This window comes from Fringilla coelebs (genome assembly GCF_963513975.1).
Source record: "Fringilla coelebs genome assembly, chromosome: 1".
NCBI lineage: Eukaryota > Metazoa > Chordata > Aves > Passeriformes > Fringillidae > Fringilla > Fringilla coelebs.
In genome coordinates, this window is record NC_140028.1 from 135,286,614 (window position 1) to 135,308,007 (window position 21,394).

General features: G+C 35.0%; 1 protein-coding gene across 1 annotated transcript in view; it reads left to right on the forward strand.

Annotated features, from left to right (window-relative positions):
• Positions 1–229: 229 nt before the first annotated feature.
• Positions 230–21,394, forward strand: part of ARMC3 (armadillo repeat containing 3) — a gene marked incomplete at both ends in the record, with an annotated part of 50,383 nt that continues 29,218 nt past the window's right edge. Inside the window, 9 exons of the mRNA XM_084203267.1 lie at positions 230–277; positions 6,510–6,627; positions 8,602–8,727; positions 9,800–9,868; positions 10,207–10,382; positions 11,715–11,909; positions 12,559–12,742; positions 17,949–18,101; positions 18,227–18,332. Coding sequence (XP_084059393.1) covers positions 230–277; positions 6,510–6,627; positions 8,602–8,727; positions 9,800–9,868; positions 10,207–10,382; positions 11,715–11,909; positions 12,559–12,742; positions 17,949–18,101; positions 18,227–18,332 — 1,175 coding nt within the window. The remainder of the gene's footprint in view (positions 278–6,509; positions 6,628–8,601; positions 8,728–9,799; positions 9,869–10,206; positions 10,383–11,714; positions 11,910–12,558; positions 12,743–17,948; positions 18,102–18,226; positions 18,333–21,394) is intronic.

Below are 21,394 nucleotides of genomic sequence, written 5' to 3' on the forward strand. Positions count from 1 at the left end.
TGTTGTTGACAGATGTATTTTTGCCAAATGTATACAAATGTTAGAAAGAGGGACTACTTTCTCTATAGAAATTACTATGTCAAAGAAATTTTCAGACCGATTTGGTGGGTCAAATGAATAAGAAAGTCTGTCTTAAAAGGTTCTCTGAATCACTGGTAAACTAGTTCCTAAAACACAGAAGGGAGTTTGTTTGCCTGCTCTTATTTTTGTTTGTTTGTTTGTTTTTAGAATGGGTAAAAAAGCAAAGAAGGAAACAGAGTCTCCACCCAAGGATGTGGTAAGTTTATAAACTGCTATGTGCTATAAAATAAACATTACACAATTACAGGCCCAGCTCTACCGTCCTTACATAGTTCCTTATTCTCCTAGTTTACCCACATTATTCTAAAAATGGCTTTTAAAGATGTCTCTGTTTCTGCTTTTCTTGGACAGCATACAAACCAGAGTGACTGGGCATGTGTAGTTCTTTGTAGAGATTGTTGTCTTTGGCAGGCATTGCAAACAGTTATGTATGAAACAATCCAGGCTTCATTTTATTTGAAGAACAGTGTTAGCTTTCTCTTCATAAAAATCAAAGGAGAATGGAGAAGAGCAACCTGAAATCTGCCTGTCTTTTCAACTGTGAATATATTCTCTTTCTTTAAGGATGAAAGAGTTAAAAGCCTAGATGGATCTGTGTTTTTTTACTGAATAAAAAATTTGTCAAATCTTTTGAATAATATTACAGACTATTGTCTCTTTTGCAAATATATACAGTCTTAAGAGGCAGTTTAGGTTTTTCTGTTATCATTGGAAGTACAGTGAAAAGTACAAGAGCTGAAGCCAAATATGGAATAATAGAGATAGTGAGAGGTTTTTTTTCAAAAGATGGAGGTTAAGGGTCTGACATTAGCACACTTTTCAGGTTTCTATAAATTCACAAGGTATGAAGAGGCCCCCAAAAAGATAATTGTTCAAAGCATAACTATTTTTTAAAGTTTATTTGTTTTCTTCAGAAAGAAGTAGAGGAAATACAGAAACATTGAAAAGAGTACAGTATAAACTCTGTGTCAAATAACAAACAAATTAATGAAAATGGGGACCTCAATGAGTCCCACAGAGGGAGTCCCACTCCCTCAATGAGTCCCACTAAATGCCAAGTTCTTTACACTGTTTTAAAAAACCCAGTGGATTTATGTGTAAAGAGTTGTACTGCAACCTTTTTAAAAGGTCACAGAAAAGTTGGCAAAAACTACATTGCAGTTTCAATATTAAGTAAGCATATATAGTTTTGACTAAGACAGTAATATCCAACAGTCATGATGTCACTGAGACATAGCATTTGACATCAGGTTTACCCAGCTGTTCTGTGGAAAGGTGAATATTACAAATGTAGAGAATATTACAAATGTAGAGCATAACCTTCAATCAATAATAAATCCTTATGAAAGGAAAGAGCATAAAACCTCAACATAACTTCTATCTGTATAAAATAACCTAGAAAACCAGGAATCCCAAAAAGGTTGTATGTGGGTGAATCTAATTCAAACAGGCCTGAGAAACTAAGACAAAGTATCTTTGCAGCCAAAGAAAAGGTTTGAAAGGCATGGCAACACATTTAAGTCATACAGATGAGCTGAAGTGATAAAAGTTGACTTCTTCAGTAAATAGCTAGAAAATCAGTAGATGCAGCACCACAATTTCTATATCCAAAATATACAATGAGATTTTCTAGAGAAAACGGTGGTACAGCATGCTATGTACTACAATAACCTGTGAATACACAGAAAAAGTCAGTAAAACTATCAAAAGGAATGAATTGGAAAGAGTGAATTCCAGATGGCATGTACAGCTTTTGGCTTAGTCTTTACCCTTATTGTACTTCAGGCTAGCATGTCTATTCTGACAGTCGTAGCAGGAGAAGTGTTGCATATCAGGACAGTATTAAACATGAAAATAGGTAATTTTAACTATTAATGAAGAAAATCTTACCATAATAAGAATTTTGTTCATAATAATTGCGTAAAATCAAATCTGAAAACTTTAAATTTCACCTGTGTATTTCAGATGGCAGGAAATGAGATGCAGACAAAATAAAAGATGCATTAGCTACTATCTTGTGATTGATAATCTGTTTATGAAATGTCAAGTCCAAGAAAAGAAGCCTTGAGATAATGTAGACGGGCTTATAAAAGAAGGCCTTTGTGCATGTGGAATGCTCTGAGAATATATGGTACTGCAGATGACCACTAATTTTTTATTGATTTCTAGGAACAGGTGGGAAACACATCTCTTAGCCTAGCCACTGCTTATATGTTTCAGAAAGTATTCCTGAGGACTCTGTTTTCACTGCCTTTCCTAATTTGTCTTTTAGTATTCTCTGTTCTGAGAATTGGTTTCCAAGAGGAAAAACATTGCTTTGAGCCTCTATCTCTATATGAATGACCTAAGACAGTAATTCAGGCAGATAAAATATGCTAGCTTTGACATAGATTGATAGGAACTTTTCACATGATATCTACATTAAGTTTGGTCTAGACAATACTATTATTTGATCATCAGCTAGGTCATGGACATTGAAAGGGGAGCCTGAGATTGTCCCTAGAGAAAATACTGAAGTGTTATCACTCAAAGAAACCTATAGAGACCTGAGTATTTTTGAAAAAGGCTTCATTCACAAGACTGATGTTGAAAAAAAATGAAATGTATTAATTGGCACAGTCAGCTCCTGCAATTGTCTCCACATAAACACCTTCTTTTGATTAATGTCTAAATATTAATTTGACTTGACTTTAGTGAAGCTTTCAATACTGCCTCTTGTACGATCCTCATAGGTAAACTGGTGAAGTACCGACGAGATAGACAGACAGTGTGAATGAACCAAAAGGTAGCTGAACTGAGAGGCTCAGAAGGTTGTAATCAGCAGTATGAGATCCTGTTAGAGGTCAGGCACTCGTGTTGTGCCCCAGGGGCTGATCCTGGAGCAGATACTCTTCCTTAGTGACCTGAATGATGGGACAGAGTGCACACCCAGCAAGTTTGCAGAAGATACAAAATTAAGAGGAGTGATTGACAGACCAGATGGTTGTGCAGCCATTCAGGGGGACCTCAACATTTTCCAATAGAGAAATAGGAAATTGGGAATTTAATTAAGTTCAATAAAGGGAAATGGTTAAGTCCTGCACCTGGGGGAAGAATATCCGGTACAGACTGGGTGAAGACCAGCTGGAAAGCAGCTTTACAGGAAAGAACCTGGTGATTCTGGTGGACATGCACGAGAAATGGGAACTTGGGACAAAGAAAGCTAACAAAATCCTGGGCATTAGGCAGAGTGTTGCCAGCAGCCTGAGAGAGGGGGACTCTTGTGTTTCACTCAGTATGGGTGAGACCACACCTGGAGCGCTGTGTCCTGTTCTGCGTTCTCTGGTATGAGAGAGACAAGGCCTTACTGGAACAAAGTCTGACAATTGGGACTGCTTCGTCTTGAGAGAAGGTTTGGAGGGGTCTTTGTGTAAAACTTGCTGATGGGAAAAAGTAAAGAAATCAGGCCAGGCTCTTCTCAGTGGTGCCCTGTGAAAAGATGAGAGGCAGTGTATCAGAATGAATGTGGGTATTTTCATGAAAATGGCATTCAGTTCCTGAGTAGGAGAAAGTGAATAAGTACAAAATTTGAAATTCCAGAAATAAAAGACATCATGCTACTAGCAAATGCCCTGTACATGCACATGAGTGACATAAACAGTTCTGGTGTTCCTATCCCAGAAAGGTAGAGCTGAACTATAGAAAGGCAGAAAAATGAACAAAGAATGAACTAAGAAAGAACAAGAACAGACAGGGTGGCTTCTGTTTTAGGAAAGATCAAAGGGAGTAGGTGTGGAGCATTTCTGTTCACAATTCAGCCTGCTACAAGTAGGTTTCTTCATTTTCAGAAGGAATCACTGTGAAGAGGAATATCATAGAAGCTTACAAAATTATGAATATACAGGAAAAGCAAATGAGTGTAATTCATTTCACCTTTACTTATAGTGAAGAAACTGTGGAGGATAAATAAAATTATCAGGTGGTATTTTTAAAACACAGAAGAGGTACAGTTATTTTACGAATCTTTAACTGTGATACTTGTGTCTCAGAATATTAAGAGTGTTAAAATACAGATGGCTTCAAAAATTATGTAGCAAGTTTTTCCTGGACTTTTGGAACACAGAGATAAAATCCCTAGGCTCTCCAGTTCTCTAGATTGCAGAGCTGGTATCTGAGAGGGAACATAAGTGAAATTTAATCGTCTGCTTGCCCACACCTTTTACTTGGCCCTTGTCAGAGACAGAATGTGGGACTAGGTGGGTCTTGCTGGAACATATTTTGTATTACATTCAATTTCAACTAAATTAAGTTGATGGAAGTAAAAAAAAAAACCCAAAGCACAAAAAACAAAACACCCCCCCCCTCCAAAATTCCCTGACAAAAACAAAATAAAAACCTCTAACAGAAACAAAACAAAACAAAAAAAAACAAAAACAAAAACAAAAAATCCCAAACCAAAACCAAACCCCAAATGCTCTTCAGTTGCTAATGGCTTTGAGGTCAAACACAAAAGTCAAGATCAAAGACATGTTGTAGCTTTCTTTTTCACTTAACTTGCTATTTTCTTAATACAAACTGAATGATGGAAATGTTGTTACTTATAAATTTGTTAAATTTCTGTGTTTAATTCAAGGTTGTTTGTAACTTCAAATATATTATTCTAGCACATAATGTCCTCTATGTGCCAAATACAGGAAGAGCCTGCAATAATGTATGAAGATTTAGCTGCAAGCCTTGGATAATAAAAAAAAAGGTGGAACACTATCTATGCTGACATAATGATAAGGAGAAGTCATAAGCAGTTCTATGATAGTTGTGATGAACATTACCTCCCAGCCTTCACAGAATCACATAATGTGTCAGGTTGGAAGGGACCAGAGCAGTCATCTGGTCTAACCTCCCTGCTCAAGCAGGGTCATCCTAGAGCACATTGCACAGGATTGCATCCAGATGGTTCTTGGGTATTTCCAGTGAGGGAGGCTCCGCAGCCTCTCTGGGCAACCTGTTCCAGTGCACAGTCACCACACAGTAAAGAAATTATTCCTCAATTACTCAGTTGCTCAGGCCTCTGCTCCTTAAAGATACATTGATTTCAGTGACTATTTTTACTGCATTTTAATCACAAAAGGGCTTTTAATAGGAAAGTGCCTATTGGATATTGCATACAGTAATAGCAAATGTAATGTCTAATCAAATGGGTAGAGATTAGACTAATTTTACTGTGCTCATGTGCCAACCTGTCATTAAATCCTAGGAATTTTCATTGAGTTGGGGTTTATACAATTACTTGTAAACATGAGAAATGCTGAAAATGGAGCAATGCAATTCTGACTTTGATATTAGATCTATGTACAAATATTATACATGTTTCTCTGATGTAGCTATTAGAAGTTTTTTTAAATGAGGTAAATAAAATTATTGACATTTGTAAATATATATGCGTATATATATTGTAATAATATTTTAAATTAATTTGTATTGCTATATTATATTATTATATATTATATTATATATTATATATCTACTATATTTTAAAGATAAATACATTGTTTTTGAGAAACTGCATGACTCCAGTATCTAGTAGTTTCTATATGTAACACAGATACTGCATAGGCCTGAAGTGTGAGGATAGAAACCATGCTAACCTAATTACTTTAAATTCAAGGAAGCTTAAAACTTTTTAATGAGTAGAATTATCAGAATTCCTTGAGTCTTCTTAGGAAACAAAAGGCTTTTTTAGATGATTCCCTTGCTCAAGTGATGTTAGTCCTAAGGAGTCTATTAAGAGGGTGAAAACTGTCTGATTTGTTGGAAGATTTCTTTCTGCATGAGAGAGCTCAGAAATGGAAATGAAACCTTTGTATCATTTCTAGCTGGGTGAGCAGGAATTATATCTTGGAAGTACTTCATCTAGTACAGGATCATGGTGAGCTGGTGAACTGAGCTGACAAAGGCACAGAAAGTGTTCTTTTATTTTTTAAGCAGCCGCAAAGTGATATTGCCACAGAGTAACAAAATCCTCTTCCTTGTACACCTGCTGAGTCCACAGGCTCTTTGTACAGCTGCTCAAAAAACTTCTCATGTCTGGTTCTGAAGTCTCAGAATGCTCTTATATGTATAACAGCTATATAGCTTGTTACCTTCAAAACTTTCTAGATTTGCAGGGAAGCATGAAGGTTTTCCCAAAATCTTCATATGTGAAATCATGGTTGCATTTATTTGGAAGTCAATTATTCCTTCTAATTTTTCAACCATGACTCTAATTGTTAATAAAAAAATTGGACTTTTCCAAGGAAACAGCAGCTCATTAATATTTCTAATTCAGTGTAGATATCAAGCAAGATTTCATTTTATTTTGAATGAAATGTGGGAGTCTACTGCACCACACAGGAAGACTCAGTATAAATCAAACTTTTCTTTCCCTTTTTTTTTTTTTGTTTTGGTTTTAGTTTGATCCTTTATTGATTGAAAGCAAAACACCAGCAACAGTTGTGCTAATGCTTAGTTCTCCTGAAAATGAAGTTTTGGCCAAAGCATGTGATGCTCTATATAAATTTGCATCAAAAGGTTGGTATTTTTGCAATAAGCTTTTTTTTGTACTGCTTAGATTTTGATAGTAGTTCACAATTGTTTCATTCCCTAGCATTGAAATCTTACTTTCTCCTCAAAAGCGTCTGTTGGGGGGGTTTTTTGAAATGTCTATCCAACCTGTAGTTGCAGTAATAAAGAAGTCTTGTAGTTTGCATGAAGGAAACTTTTATAATTTTGTTGGAGAATTTTATATTTACTGTTTCATAGGGCTCATTTTAAATATAAGATAGATACAGGTTTTTATAAGCAACAGATCTGCAGTTGAGAAAGAATTTTTATGTTGGAGTACGAAACGTCTGTACCAGTGTAGTAATTTTAATCTTCAGTTTTAAATGGCAAGAACCTCTTAGCCTTTTGATACAAAGTTGTCAGTATTTCTGTGCAGGTGATTCATTGGCGGCTGCTCAGCCTCCTTTATCAAGCATATTTCTATATGAGGTGGGACTCTGAAAAGTCTCCAATATTCCAAATCTTCCAAAGGTCCCTGTATAATCTATAGCTAAACATCATGTTCAAGGTGCTCAGGAGACAAACAACAGTATAACAAAGGTTCAAATTTATGTAGCACATAATTTCATAAGTTGTCTCCTACTTATTCCATGTTATTCAATGTTTGTCACTCTCATTGGTATACACTGGTGATATTCTTGCTCTGATTAATCTGGTTTAATTTTAATTTCCATTTAATTTATGTTTTCTTTAAAAGTTATGCATTTATGTGCTGATTATTATACTGATGTAAATTACCAGCACTGATGAAATTGTGAGAATAGCTGAAGTCTTTGACAGCTGGCTAAGGGTCACTGGGTTCTGAAATATATGTAGATTCTGCTTAATATGGCAAGCTTGGCTGGGGGCATGAGATCAAATTCTGAATATGTGAAGAGAGAATGTGGACTGTTGGGAGACAACTATGAACCATAAACTCCTGCTGGCTCCTTACCTCCTGTCCACAGCAGAATATGTCACACTGCAGAAGGATAGATGTCTTTTGTGTTTAAAAGAACAATCCTTTAAATTATTAATGTAGATATTCCTGTAATCTTCCAGAAGACTAGACTGTAACTTTGTGGTGTAGCACAAGAGAAGGGGTTATTTTCAGTTAATTAATTGCAGTTAATCTATTTTTTTTGAGTGTTGCTAGTAAATAAAGTCCCATAATAAATAATACCTCCTCATTTTAATCATGTCTTGGCTTGAGAATGAGCATAGATCTCCAGTTTCCTCTCACATTTCTCACTTGTAGCCAGGAAGAGCAAGCATGGTTCATTAGAAAATGAATTATAAAGCTGTTGTGGGAACTGAGAATAGGAGTAGTATTGGGATTTTGTTTCTTGGGGTTTGTGTGTATTTTGTGTGAGCAGGAACAGAAGGCTGTAATCACACTAAACTCCTCTGTTCTTTGCATGTCCAGCACCTATTAAGCTATCAAGCACTTCCTTCTCAGGTGGTAGAAATCTCAGGTAGAAATTAATGATACAAATCCTGGTAGTTGCTTCCCTTGAGGGATAGTAAAGATTCACAGAATCATTGAACTGTTATGTTGAGGAATATGCAATTGGGTGGCAAGAGAGGAGGAAAATAAAATGTGTATTCACCTGAATTTTATCAGGTGTATAATATTCACCTGATACTGGTCATCTGTACTTTGCTAAGTAGGAAACTTTCCTTTGTACTTCCATTTGTCTCCAACAAATGAGTGGAGTGTCCAATAGATAGAAGCATCCTTTGATTGAAAAATATGAATTAATCTGAGATACTATTAATCCTTGAAGCTATTTGACACATATTTATTAGGGGTGTAAATCAGATGATCTTAAAAGGAGCTGTCAGGCCTCTGTTCTTTTGTTCTAGCGTTCAGTAAAAGATTCGTAGTGGTTTTACCTTGATTCATTAGAACTGTGAGGTTGCTAGCCTTTTTCTTGGGCTTTTAACCCAGTTCCTTTTCAGATGATGAAAACAAAGTGACGCTTCTTGGTCTTGGAGCATTGGAACATCTGTATAAGCTCCTCTCACATGAAGATCCACTTGTACGCAGAAATGCCATCATGGTATTTGGCATCATGGCTTCTAATAGTAAGAGTCTTGAGGTTTTACTATTTTTCAGTGTGTGGTCATCAAAACAAGAGATTGTTCATGTGAAAAAATCCTATGTTAATGGCCCAGAGTAAAGTGATGTAACGTTGAGTTTCAGTGGAGGTTATTTTATAGTGCTGTATAGACCTATATCTGATAAATGTAATTAAACAGGTCTTAATTTTGTGAATGTCTTACCCAGTTGTCTTCCATGAGGATATCCCAACCACACTAAGTCTTTTCATCAGCTGCTACATGCTTGTCATGCTGCACTGGACCTTGCCTTCTTAGATTACTTTAAATTCAGCATTAGCATATTGTCAGTGGTGCTGCACAAACATGGATTTCAATGAACAAATCTCTCCCATTTATATTTACATCTTAATTGGTTTTTTATTTAAAAGTAAATTAAACTCATACCTTTTTTTCCCTCACATTTCAACATGTTGAATATGATGATAATAACAACACAGCCCTGTAGAATCACATGAAGTCTGTCCCAAAAAATATTACTTGATTTTTCTATCCAAGGGTTGAGGTTTTGCTACTTTGCCATTAACAACATTAGAAATGCAATCTGAAAGACTTTACTGTGATTTTAGTAAGACCTGTGTAATTCATGTTTTCCATTTGCTGTGTGGGCTGGCATCAGCATAAAATTGCGAAGTGATGGCTTGAAAACTAAATAACAGAAGGATTGCTTTTAATTTGATAATTTTAACCACAAATAATTTTAACTATTAGGGTATGACTTCTTTGGCAGCTAAAATCATGCAATATTTAATCAGTACTTGCTAGATGCAAGTATTTTTAATAAAGTTTCAATTAAATATAGAGGAACTTCATGTGTATCAAATGTCATGGAATGTCATCTGTAACTTGAAAGTCTCTGCTTTTTTTTCTGGGCCCATTGTGATCTTGGTCGAACTTTAGTTGTGAGTCTTTCCCAGTCGGGTATTTTTGTCACTCAGGGAATAACCATAAGTACATTTTGCTTGGAGCAGATTCTGTTTCTTTACTCAGCCAACACTGCCAAACAAACGACTTGATATTTGTCATTTCTTCATTGTAGATGATGTGAGGAAGTTACTGAGGGAACTGGATGTCACAAATTCACTTATATCACAGCTGGCTCCAGAAGGTACCTTATAGTATTCATTCCTTGTGCGAAAGTACAATCAGAAATAATTTATGATTGCCATTTTATCAGACAATTTAATAAAATCTACCCTGTAATGTGATTTTTCCTAGTACATGTTAAATAGGTAAGTGCTTTTATAGGAGTAGCTCTGTAGCTCACTGAGTAGTGTTTTGTGTTGTACAGATGGAACAAGATGTTTATGGACATGTTGGGTATGGTTAACAGCTATTGTTTATTGACTTCAAATAATGCTTTAGAATTAATTCACTACTGAATTAGTGAAAATATTCTGTACTGAATAAAACTTAATCAGAATGTTTATTTTTTTTTCCCCACAGAAGATGTAGTTATCCATGAGTTTGCTACTCTTTGTCTAGCATATATGGCTGTTGAATATACTACTAAAGTAAAAATATTTGAGCAAGGTGGGTTAGAACCACTTATCAGACTGCTAGGTAGCCTGGATCCTGATGTTACGAAGAATTCACTTGAGTGTATCTACCATTTGGTACAGGTAAAGTTTGCTCTTGTTTGTTGTGTTAAGCTTCAGAGGCAGATAAGCATTTGCACACCTACCCCTGACATTCTCTGTGGGGTTAGTAATTTTAAAATATTTGCTTCCTTTACTACACAGTGCTCATGAATGTTTTTGAAACATTGAGTCCTTGCACCTGAATCCATAAACGTTAAATTAGTTATGAATAGAGCTATTTTTAAATTCTGTTGAACTTAATGCAGTTGTCTGTGCTGTACTGCAGTAAAAGTAATATCAGTATGAGGTTCAGATTTTTAAAACTAAATAATAATTTGCCTTCTGTCTTAGTTGAAAAATGTTAATATTAGTAATGAGAGTTGTAATCTGTCTATCCAAAAGGTTGGAATTACCCTGTAAATTAAAGAATCACCAATTGCATTGTTTCTTGTTTTGACCGGCAAGTCCATAGTGCAATTTGGAACATCTTTTTAACGATAGGTGAATGCTGTCAACAGCTACTTTCCATACTGGGAGGAATAGATTCGTTATTGGCTACTTCCACTAATGTCATCCATATGCTGCTTAGCAAAAGAATGGTGCATTTGTATGGCAGTTCTTTCCCATGGCTTAAGCGAATCAATTCAGTAATGAATTCAGTTTATAACTCTATCTCTTTTGGGGCATCAGAGCATGTCTATTCAGAATCACATTTTACTCTTTCTCCTTTTTTACTATCTCACTGTCTTTGTTGCAGGGTATATCTGGATAACTGCACCTGGTGCTTGCTTATATTGATAAGGGTAATTGCATGCTGCACATGTGCAATAAGCTATTTAAAAGCAAATTGTAATTTATTTATTTATTTTCTTTTTTAATATAATCAACTACTCTCTTTTTATTAAGCTGCACATTCACTGTTTAAAGTTGAAATTTTAAATTGTCATTTTATAATTACTAAAACAAAAGAAGATATAACCAGGCAACCACGGCAGAGTGCAAAAAACTGTTTTCCTCCCACTGAGGTAAATAAAAATGGTGAAACTAAATTTAAAAACTTTGCTCAAAGAAACATTTATGTTGAGGCAAACATGGTAAAATCAAGAGTGAATAGGCTTTTTTATACAGGACTAGATTTTGTGGTGAGTACTTCAGTCATGCAAAAAACCCCTAGAATTTCAGGTTCTTGAGGCTTGATTATATTCAGTTTGATTCTTAGCTTAAAAGAAAGAAGTTTGCAGAACTGGAAGCTCTGCAGTACTCATTTTTTAATGTCTGAAATCAGATTTTTGTTGTTCTTTCTGCAAAGTGAGAAATTGATGTATTGTTATGTTCTCTATCACTAACATTCTTTGTTGGAATATTTTACTGCAGGATTTTCAAAACCGTGCTGCAGTTCGGGAACTGAATGTAATTCCACCCTTGCTGAGACTACTGGAATCTGAATATCCGGTCATTCAGTTGTTAGCCCTTCAAACCTTAGAAGTAATTAGCAAAGACAGGGAAACCAGGATATTACTGGAAGAAAATAAGGGATTAGATTGCCTTCTGAATATACTGGAAAACAATGTACGGTTTACTTGCCTTAAAAGTCTTTTTGTTCTTGGCGCTGATGTTTGTAGGACTAATGAGAAATAATGCTTATTTTATGGAAGAGAGATATAAGAACAAAGAGTTACTTACTTGGAGGGAACTTTGATAGAAATAGGATAAGCTAGGATATCTAGCTTACTAAGAAAAGAAGCAAAGACATTTCCCAAAGTGTTTATTATTCAATTTTTGAATTGAGTTTACTTTATATAATGGCTTTAGATACAATTTCCTATCATTGTTTCTGTTATTATGAGAATCAGTTTAGGGCTACTTGTGTTCAGGTGTCACAATAGGAAATATAATGCAATATTAGTGAGAAATATAAAGAGATATTAGAGAAGTTTTTTAAGATCACAGGGCCATTCACAGTACCTGTCTCGCCTGCTCTGATGTAAATTAAAAACTTCTGTGGGTTTTACTATTTTTAATAAATTGTGTTGAATCCTAAGTCATCATCAGATAAATTATATGAAAATATGTATTTGTAAATATGTACTTTGCAGTATGAATAAACTGTCCAAAAGAAAGTTGCAACAATTATCCTACAAACTTAAAAGCCTAAGATATTTTAGTCCTCATTTCAAGGTTGTTTGGGTTTTTTTTTCTTTTTAAAATTTTCTTTTAGGAACTCAGTGATCTGCATGTGGACACTCTTGCTGTGTTGGGAAATTGCCTCGAAGATGTGCATGCTCTGCAACACATTCAGCTGACAGGAGGCCTTAAAAAACTACTTTCATTTTTAGAAGTCTCTATTGTTCCTGATATTCAGAAGAATGCAGCAAAGGCAATTACCAAGGCAGCTTATGACTGTATGTGACTTTTCAATAATCCATGGACATGAAATTGTTTATGAAGTAAATTTTTATCCAGAATGAGACCATCTTCTCTGATTGAGGGTAGTACTTGTGTTGAGGAAAGCACTGGCAAGAATAAATACAGTGATGAGTCTTGCCAATCAGAGCAGCAATTGGATGCTAGGAGATTTTATATATATATATATATAAAATCTCCTAGCATTTTTTCCTTCAGTTTATTTTCAATTTATTATTTTATTTTAATATGTTATTGTAAAATGCTGTCCTCAAAGGAAAATGGAGCTCTGAAAATATGATCCTTGTCTTTTGTTTAGTGATGCCAGCTGACTGCCATCTTAAGCCACCTTTGCTGGCACTGTTTCTGCCTCTATCTGTTAAGACTTCATTGCAAGCTGACTTCCTTTTGCATTCAACTGCTCTTCTAAATGTCAGGCAATTTCAAATACAAATTCCTTTAACAGAGGCATGAAAGGAAACCTTTCAAATGGCTTGCAGATTAATATTCCCAGGGGAGTTAAATAGTTTCATTGTAATCTTTTTATAATTATTCATCCTATAGTTCTTTTTTATATACTTTTCTTTAATTCACTGAGGAATTCTGAATTAGGCAGAACATGCTCATCATTTATGCCCACAAGGATGGTCTTTTAATCAAACTACATTTGAAATTCCTTCCATACATTGGTTACTGAGTTGCAACATGTGCCAAGTAGTGTTGTATAACAAAGTGCAATGTAACTAATAACATACTTCTGACTATAGATTTTATTTCTGTCAAGGGATTTTTACGACAGTAGAATTTAAATATTTCATTCATAATTCTGGCACCTTGTGGTTGAATCATGGCTTTGTGTGTATTTTAAAAATAGGTCATTTAATTTAATACATCGATAAAATAATCTCTCCTTTCTGCCATATTTCAGACCTCCTTTCATCTCTCCCCATGCTATCTTTCTGATTCTTTTCTCACTTTGCTTAGTTTGATATCCTGAATATTTGTAATTATTTGGATTGAAAATGATCCACAGAAAGAGTGTCCGAGTATGCTGTGGGTTTTTCTTTGCTTTTGTCATTATCTGTTAGAAGCTTGGCAAGTCACTGGAAATTGTTTTCATTAATGTTCAGGTATCAAAGACAGGAAGGGACCTTCTTATGTCAGTATTTTCTTTGTGTATTTTCCTGTGTTGTTATTTTATTACGCTACTTAGGACTGTCAGTATCATTTTTATAGTCCTGTGACAGGCTTGTAAGTTGTATGCTAAGCAGATTTATATTTGCTCCCACTGCTTTCTACTGCATCTTCCTCCTTTATCATATTTATTTTCAAATAAGCATAGCCTTCTTTTCCTCTTTCACACTTTTTTTTCAGTTTTTGTGGCCTAATATTTTAGCAGCTGTTAGTAGAAGCATGTCTGAGCACATTTTTAAAGCACGGTTGCAAGAACCACACATAATATATTACAGTACTGCCTGTGATCTTATATCATGGGATGTTACCGTCAGTGAAGATGCATCTTCTTGTCATGCTTCTTTACAAATGGAGTCAATGAGGTTTCATTATAAAGGTTTGCTCTCTTCTTCAGCCTATGACAGTTAGTATGGATGCAGCAAGCTGGGAAAATACATCAAAAGGAGATTTAAAATATTTGCTTTTGAGCTGTGGAATTTTGGTGACACCCAGATAGACAACAGGAAACTTCTTGTCCTGGTGCAGTGGAAAACAGTCCAGTAAACTTGCTGCTCAGTGTAGTCCCCAAAAGCACTGACAATTTTTCAGCTACCTAGTGATACTGGTCTAAAGTCAACCTTGCAGTGAAAAGAAAAGGCCATTTTAAGAAACAGCACAAGCGTAAAAAAAAAAGATAAATATTTTCAGTTCTTGTTTTTTGATTGGATTGTGGTTGTAAGCATAGTAAACAGCCTATCCAAAATGCAATACTAACATATACTGTACTAGTACTTGTCTTGATGTGAATCCAGTATAATACAACACAGCTCTTAGTTCTGTAGTGACTTTTTCATTAAATTTGCAATAGCTATACGCACATTCTTCGGGTTTGATTCTTCAGGTTCTTCATGGTTGCAATTTACCAACATTTCCTGTATACTTAGGTAAAAAAATACTGCTTTTCATTGGAATGAAAAACCTACTTCTGCCATGACAGAAAGTGTATCTAGCTGGTTTTGGTTTTTTTTATAATTCTGGCAGCAGAGTATACAGCAGTATCTGGTTTTGAAATTATTATTGTTGACAGATGGAATTTGGGTTTAGATTGGGGTTTTTTCCCTGATAGATGTGATCATAGCGTGCAGTTTTGTTTATGTCCCTTTCAACCTTTTGGAAAGGGACTCTTGTAACTTTAGCGTTGTTGTTATAGGATAAATATATCCCTTAAGAGTTATTCTCAGTATCAGAATAAATTACATGGTATAAACATGATATTCAACTTTAAATAGCATCTTTAGTATGCTTCTCTGTTTAAGTACATAAAAATGATCATATTTCTATACATAATCATTATGCCTTTGTCCCTGATGTTTTTTTTGTTCTGTAACATAATTTTGAATTTATTATATTAATTTATTGATTGTTTTGTTTCGTTTGCTCAGAATTAGACTGGTGAATTCTACTGTGATTCCTGCCTTGCCCACCAAATAATGCAGTCATTTCAGAATACTAAATTGTAATCTAATGCTATAAATTATTGAATGTCTGTGAGTGGATTATCTGGACTGTTGATTAAGGAGAGCCTGATTTTCCCCTGACAATGCCAGACACATCAGCAACAGCAGAATGCTGTGGAGTATATGGAGAAAGTAATGATCACTCTTGCTCTGCCAACCTTCTGGTTTGAAGCTCTCCACATTCTTTCTGTGGAGATGCACATTCTCGGTGCATCTCATGCTCAAAAGGAAGCACACTAAAGATGCTCTGTGGCCTGAATAACAAAGGCAATTCATAATACAGATCTTTGTTTATCTGAGTTAACTTAAGATCAGTGGAAGGTCATGATACTATTTAACATTAACTTTTTAAATTTGAAATTGGTATAAATAATTACATAAGGTGATGACTGTGACCTGAAAGTAGTTAGTAGAACTCAGATCATGATTTTGGGGTAAGAGGGGGAAATAAGAAAATATATTGAAAAATAAAGGTTGTCTCACCACAGAATCAATGCATTAAAATCTGGACAGAATGGTAGATACTCCAAACTCTTTTAGTTGTGAGTGCTTTATTTTCCTTCATGTTAAATCAATGTATTCAAATCACTTAGGGGTCAAGAAATTATCACTGTAAAATTGGTGTTGGCACTGACATACAAAGAACTTCTGTATAAACTATGCTTTTCAGTTGTGCAATCTTTCTAGTCTGTATTAAAGGGCACAAAAGAAACAACTCATACAGAGAGAGGATCAGCAGAAAATGCTCATCCCTTAGGTAGAATTGGCACTTGGATCTTGAAATAGTAATAATTTTTATTGATCTAACTACCTAAATATACAACCATACTCTTTATCGTAAGTTGAATTTCAAGATGACTTTATTGTAAAATTATTTTTCAGTTTAAAGTATTTTAATTACTATTTTCACTCATTCAAATTATTTATTCATATTATTATTTCATATAGGCATAAATTATCTTTAAAATAAATGCTTACCCATCATCATAGCTACTTTTAAAAGCAAGAATAATTTAAAAGAAAATCTGTAAAAAATAAGTAACTTGCTGTACAATAAAAAAGTTACTGAGGCATGAAGAACTTCTAGAGATCATTATTAGGGATTATGGACTGCCTTGGCAAGCAGCAGGCCAGTGACACACTTGACAACTTGTCAAAACAGTCTCTCATCCCAATTGAGGCCTTCTCTTCAGAGCTGGCTGATATGCATGAAGGTTATGGCCAAAGTTCTGCTGACACTTAAAATCCTCTCTGTTTTATTTTTTCATCTTTGTTTTGAGATTTCATCTGCGTATCTGAGGGTTCTAAAAAAGTTTAAAACTGAGCTGAAGACGAGAAATCGTCTGCACCTGTCTTATCTCCATGCTTTGAGTCCTTTCTGCTCTAATTACATTTTTGATCAAGCTTGCTTTTCATTGGCTTTGTGGACTTGTATTTGTTTACTTTTATTCACTACAGAGTCTGATTTATCTAAAAGAATACTTACAATATCTTTTTCTCCCTTTTTTTTTTTGGGGGGGGGGGGGGACAGCAAGCAGTGGTAAAGTTTCTAAATATTTTGAAATCCTACTGACTTCTCAGTTCCTGAAATTCTTTAATGCATTCCAAATTCTACTATGTAGATATAACTTTCAGCATGTAATTAGTCTGATTTAAATTATGCATATGGCTAAATGTTTATTGTCTCTTCTTGTAGAATTTCTGTGCTCTCCAGTGCCTTTCTGCATGACAGTTTCTTTCAGGGATCTTTCTAAGAAACACTTGCATTTCTGATATCATCAGTTTTGAGATGAGGGAGTTTATCACTTTATTGGCATCTACATACAGATGTCTGTAGATACTTCATGGATGCTGTGTGTTGTTACTTGTGCAGAGGAAGGAGCATCTCTGTCTTTCCGTGGCTGCTGCCGGTCAGTGCAGCGTAGGTCAGCGGTGAACACTGTGCTAAACTACAAAATTCCAATTCTCTGCAAAGTGGGCAGAAAACTTTCTTTGTAATGCCCCTTGCCTATTTTTGACTATTTTAATACATTGAGTGGTATTTCACCAAGTTCAATTGTACATTTACTGGTATGTTCTTCAGTTTTATGAATTTGGACTTGTTAGCATAAACTGAAGTTCAGCGCGATCCTGAATAAGTATGATCGGTTGCATTGCAAAAGCTGTTTCCATCAAGCCTGTATGCACTCTGTGGTTTTAAAGTCTTGCAGAGAACAAACTTTGCATTCTGTTGGGCTATGTATGTTTATACTGTGTTTAATAGTCATTATTTGGGCTTGGTTCAGAGTTCAGTGAAGCCTACTCCAGGAGCTGGATTTTGGATGATCCTTTGCGTCCCTTCCAACTCAGTATGTTCTGCGGTGGGATTTGGCTCAGGTCCTTTGTGCATATTTCTTAGTGGCTGGTGCCTCTGTGACCAAAATATTTCCAACAACTAAATGAAATCAAATTAATGTTCTTTCACTGATTTGGAAAACAAATGCAGATTAATGCCATTGTTATTTCTCATTTAAAGCTGATATACGAAAAATCTTACATTGGGAAGAGGTTGAGAAATTTCTCCTAAGCCTTTTGGAAACTAACAACGATGGAGTTATAGTTGCTGCTTCCCAAGCCATTTCTGCCATGTGTGAGAATATAGACAGTAAATGTGTCCTTGGACTCCAGGGTAAGTATGGTGGGAAAGGATGAAATATGAATGTTTGTTTTTTCTGTTTATAAGGAGAATATTACAATTTTGCAGATTTCCATGGCTTATTTAAATGTTCATATATATAATTATTTCTTTCAAAGGGATTCCTCAGCTAGTAAAGTTGCTAAGCAGTGATAATGAAGAGCTAAAAGAAGCTGTAGTGACAGCATTAACTAATTTGACAACAGCCAATCTTAGAAATGCAAGGTGAGTCTGCAATAATTAAATTATTATTTTAAACACTTATCTGAAGTGTTAATATTTTGATTTTTAAAGAATGCCTCGTCTTGTTCCTATGCTACAAGGCAGTTTTTTTTTAATTTGACTGTAAGGCACTTCTTGGTGCTTATGAGTCACCTGGAATAGCTAGCTTCTCATCAGTGTTACAAGAGTTGTGCTGTCTCTACTAACATTAGCATCGTCAAGGAAAGGTATGAAGCAGATGTAATGAAAGCGGAGCTGTAAATCATGTTTTGAAGAGAACATATGAGCAAAATATGCCTTAGTCTAAAGCATTTGATGTTGAGTTTTTTTTTAAATGCAAAATCATTGATATATTTTAAAACTTGAGGTTCATACAGCCTTTTTGACTGATCTAAATCTGTTCTTTGAGGGAGATTGATCTCCTGAATATTGGCATTGTTTTGCACTTCCTTTTTTTAATTATTTCCCAAGTAATAGAGAATGCTTGTAGTGCATTCTCTGAAAGAAAAGAAGTGTACCTTCAGAATCCAAAATTAATAACCAAGGTAACAATGGTTGGCTCACTATATGTTCCAAAACAATTATATACACTAAATTCTACTGTCAGCTGCAGCGTTCTTTTATCCTAACTCTATTAGAAATCCTGTTCAGACAAGAGTAACAGAGCAGTGTGATGTATATGAGCAATCACATGTAATTTACAAATCAAAAAAAAAAAAATCCTTCAAAGTTTCTTGGAATATACTTAAAGAAGTTATAATAGAGTCACAGGCATTCTTTGAAGTGAAAAAGTAACATAATTCAAAAAACAAATTGTTTCAATTTATTGATTCAGCTCTAATAGTCACTCGTATTCACTTAATGTTACCAGATGGAGCAATAATTTGACACAAGAGAATAATACTCTGTTCTCAGATTCACATAGTACATTTTTTTTTGTCTGATATTCTGCTCTCCTCATGTGCTGGACTCTTCAGTTGGTGTCAGTGGGAGTCACACACACATAAAACGAGCACAGTGCTGGAGTCCAGAGGTCAAACTTTCAGCTCTGCTACAGCTGGTTTTCGTACTGCAGCCCTTTGAGGTTTCACATTGTGAAAAGGGGATCTCTGGAGAGTTTTGAGTTGGTATAGCAGCTTATGCCAACTCATTCCATTTCTTTTGCTAAGGAGATAGTCAGGACATTGTTTAGCTCAACTGCTGGAACAATTCTCTGAGACCTCAGGCAGGGAAATAGCTGTCTCTGTTCCTCTGCATTATAATGAAGTCCGTATTTGTTTCTTGCTGGGCAGAGTCAGGAAATTGTAAAGGTGGCTTACATATACTTCTCTCTCCTTGCAATCCAGCTTCAAGTACAATATGGAAGCACCAGATAATCTAATCAGAGGTCTTCTGTGAAAATCAGGAAGCAATAATTTACATTAAATATGTATATTGGATGAATTCCATGTGACTATATAATTACTTCAAAGCTTCATTTCTAAATCAAAACCATTAATAAGTCACAGAAGGGTCTGAGTGTGACTAGGATCTATAAATGAATATATAGTGTTGAACCCTTAGCTGATACAAATTGGTATAGTTCCAGCTCACTGACTGACTATCAGGCCCATATTTATTTTACATTCACATAATAGGAAAAAAAAATAGTTTGGAGAAAATTCATTCCATATTGAGTTACCATAATCATATTTCATACTAGAATGTTTCATTTGTATGTCCTGTAGACCACTGAAAATAAGTGTATAAATAATGGAGATGCTGATGCACTTTTATAATAATGTGACTTCGCTGTGTGATTATGTTGACAATATTCTGATCTCAAAAGAAACTGATGTGACTAGTGCCTTTTTATCAGTTATGTATTAGATTCTTGTTATAAACCCTTCAAGAATATAAAATCAGAAAGGTAGTAGCAGCAGGTATACCTTATGTAGAAAGAACAAAATGGGTCCAGTGATGGGGAAGACTATTTGCTGTAAGTGCTTTCACTTTTTACTGGCCAGTCAAATATTCAACCTTGTTGAACTCATATGCATGTATTCTGCTGTACTGCATTTCATAAACATTCTTCTGTATTATGTTGATTGAAGAATGTGTACCTTGCCCTTTTATTTGGTTTGAGGTATATGTTTGAGGATATAAAATGAATACAAGACATTTCTGTTTTTGCTGGAGATGTGTTGTTCTTATTAGGAGTATCAAAAAGTGCTCCCATCTTTTCATATAATACAGAAAAAATTATATCATTTAAAGCAATGGTGTAATTTAAACTCCCAACATAGGTAACTCATAATGATAAAGTCTTTCATTGATTAATTGCACAAGAACAGCATAGGCAATGGGCAATACTACCCACCACTAATGTATATTAACCTTGACCTTTAGGTGCTTCCCCACAGCAATGAAAGGCTAGTTCTATACCCCTACCCAATCAATCCTTTGTTCCTCAACTGAGACAGCTAATAACGGTGTCAAATACGGTGGAGGTTTGGTAATTAGAACACCTGTTCACGATGAACGGGACAGAGACCAGCTTGTCATTTGACACAAGTCCTCAAGCAACCGCAATTTGGCAAAAATAAATAAATTAATGAATTAATCTGCTTCCCGGTGTGTTTTAACAAAAAATCTAGAGCAGAAGAGGACATGAGTCCCATACAAGTGGTTTGAGTTTTCAGGTTTACTGGAGAACATGGATTTTCAATAGGATCTCTACCAGAAAACATAGCAGTTAATATAAATAACTTCTAAAATGTTTCAGCATTTAAGTTTTTGCTGCAGAGCTGGTATTGTGTCCCACTTCAATAGCACATAGGAAGAAATATGATGGTCAAATGCCTCCTGTCAGTTTACAGACTGACATCCTCAGAATATGCTTTTATAAGAATTTTACCATAAGGATAGAGTTTTAATGCTGATCAATATTGATGATAAATCCTTGTTAATAATTAGGCTTAGTAAAAATAAAATTGCAAAGTACATTGCAGTTTAAAATCTCATGCGCTTTTTCTAATGTCTTACGTTACTATGTATGCATAGGTCTGAGGTCATCCTTGATATAT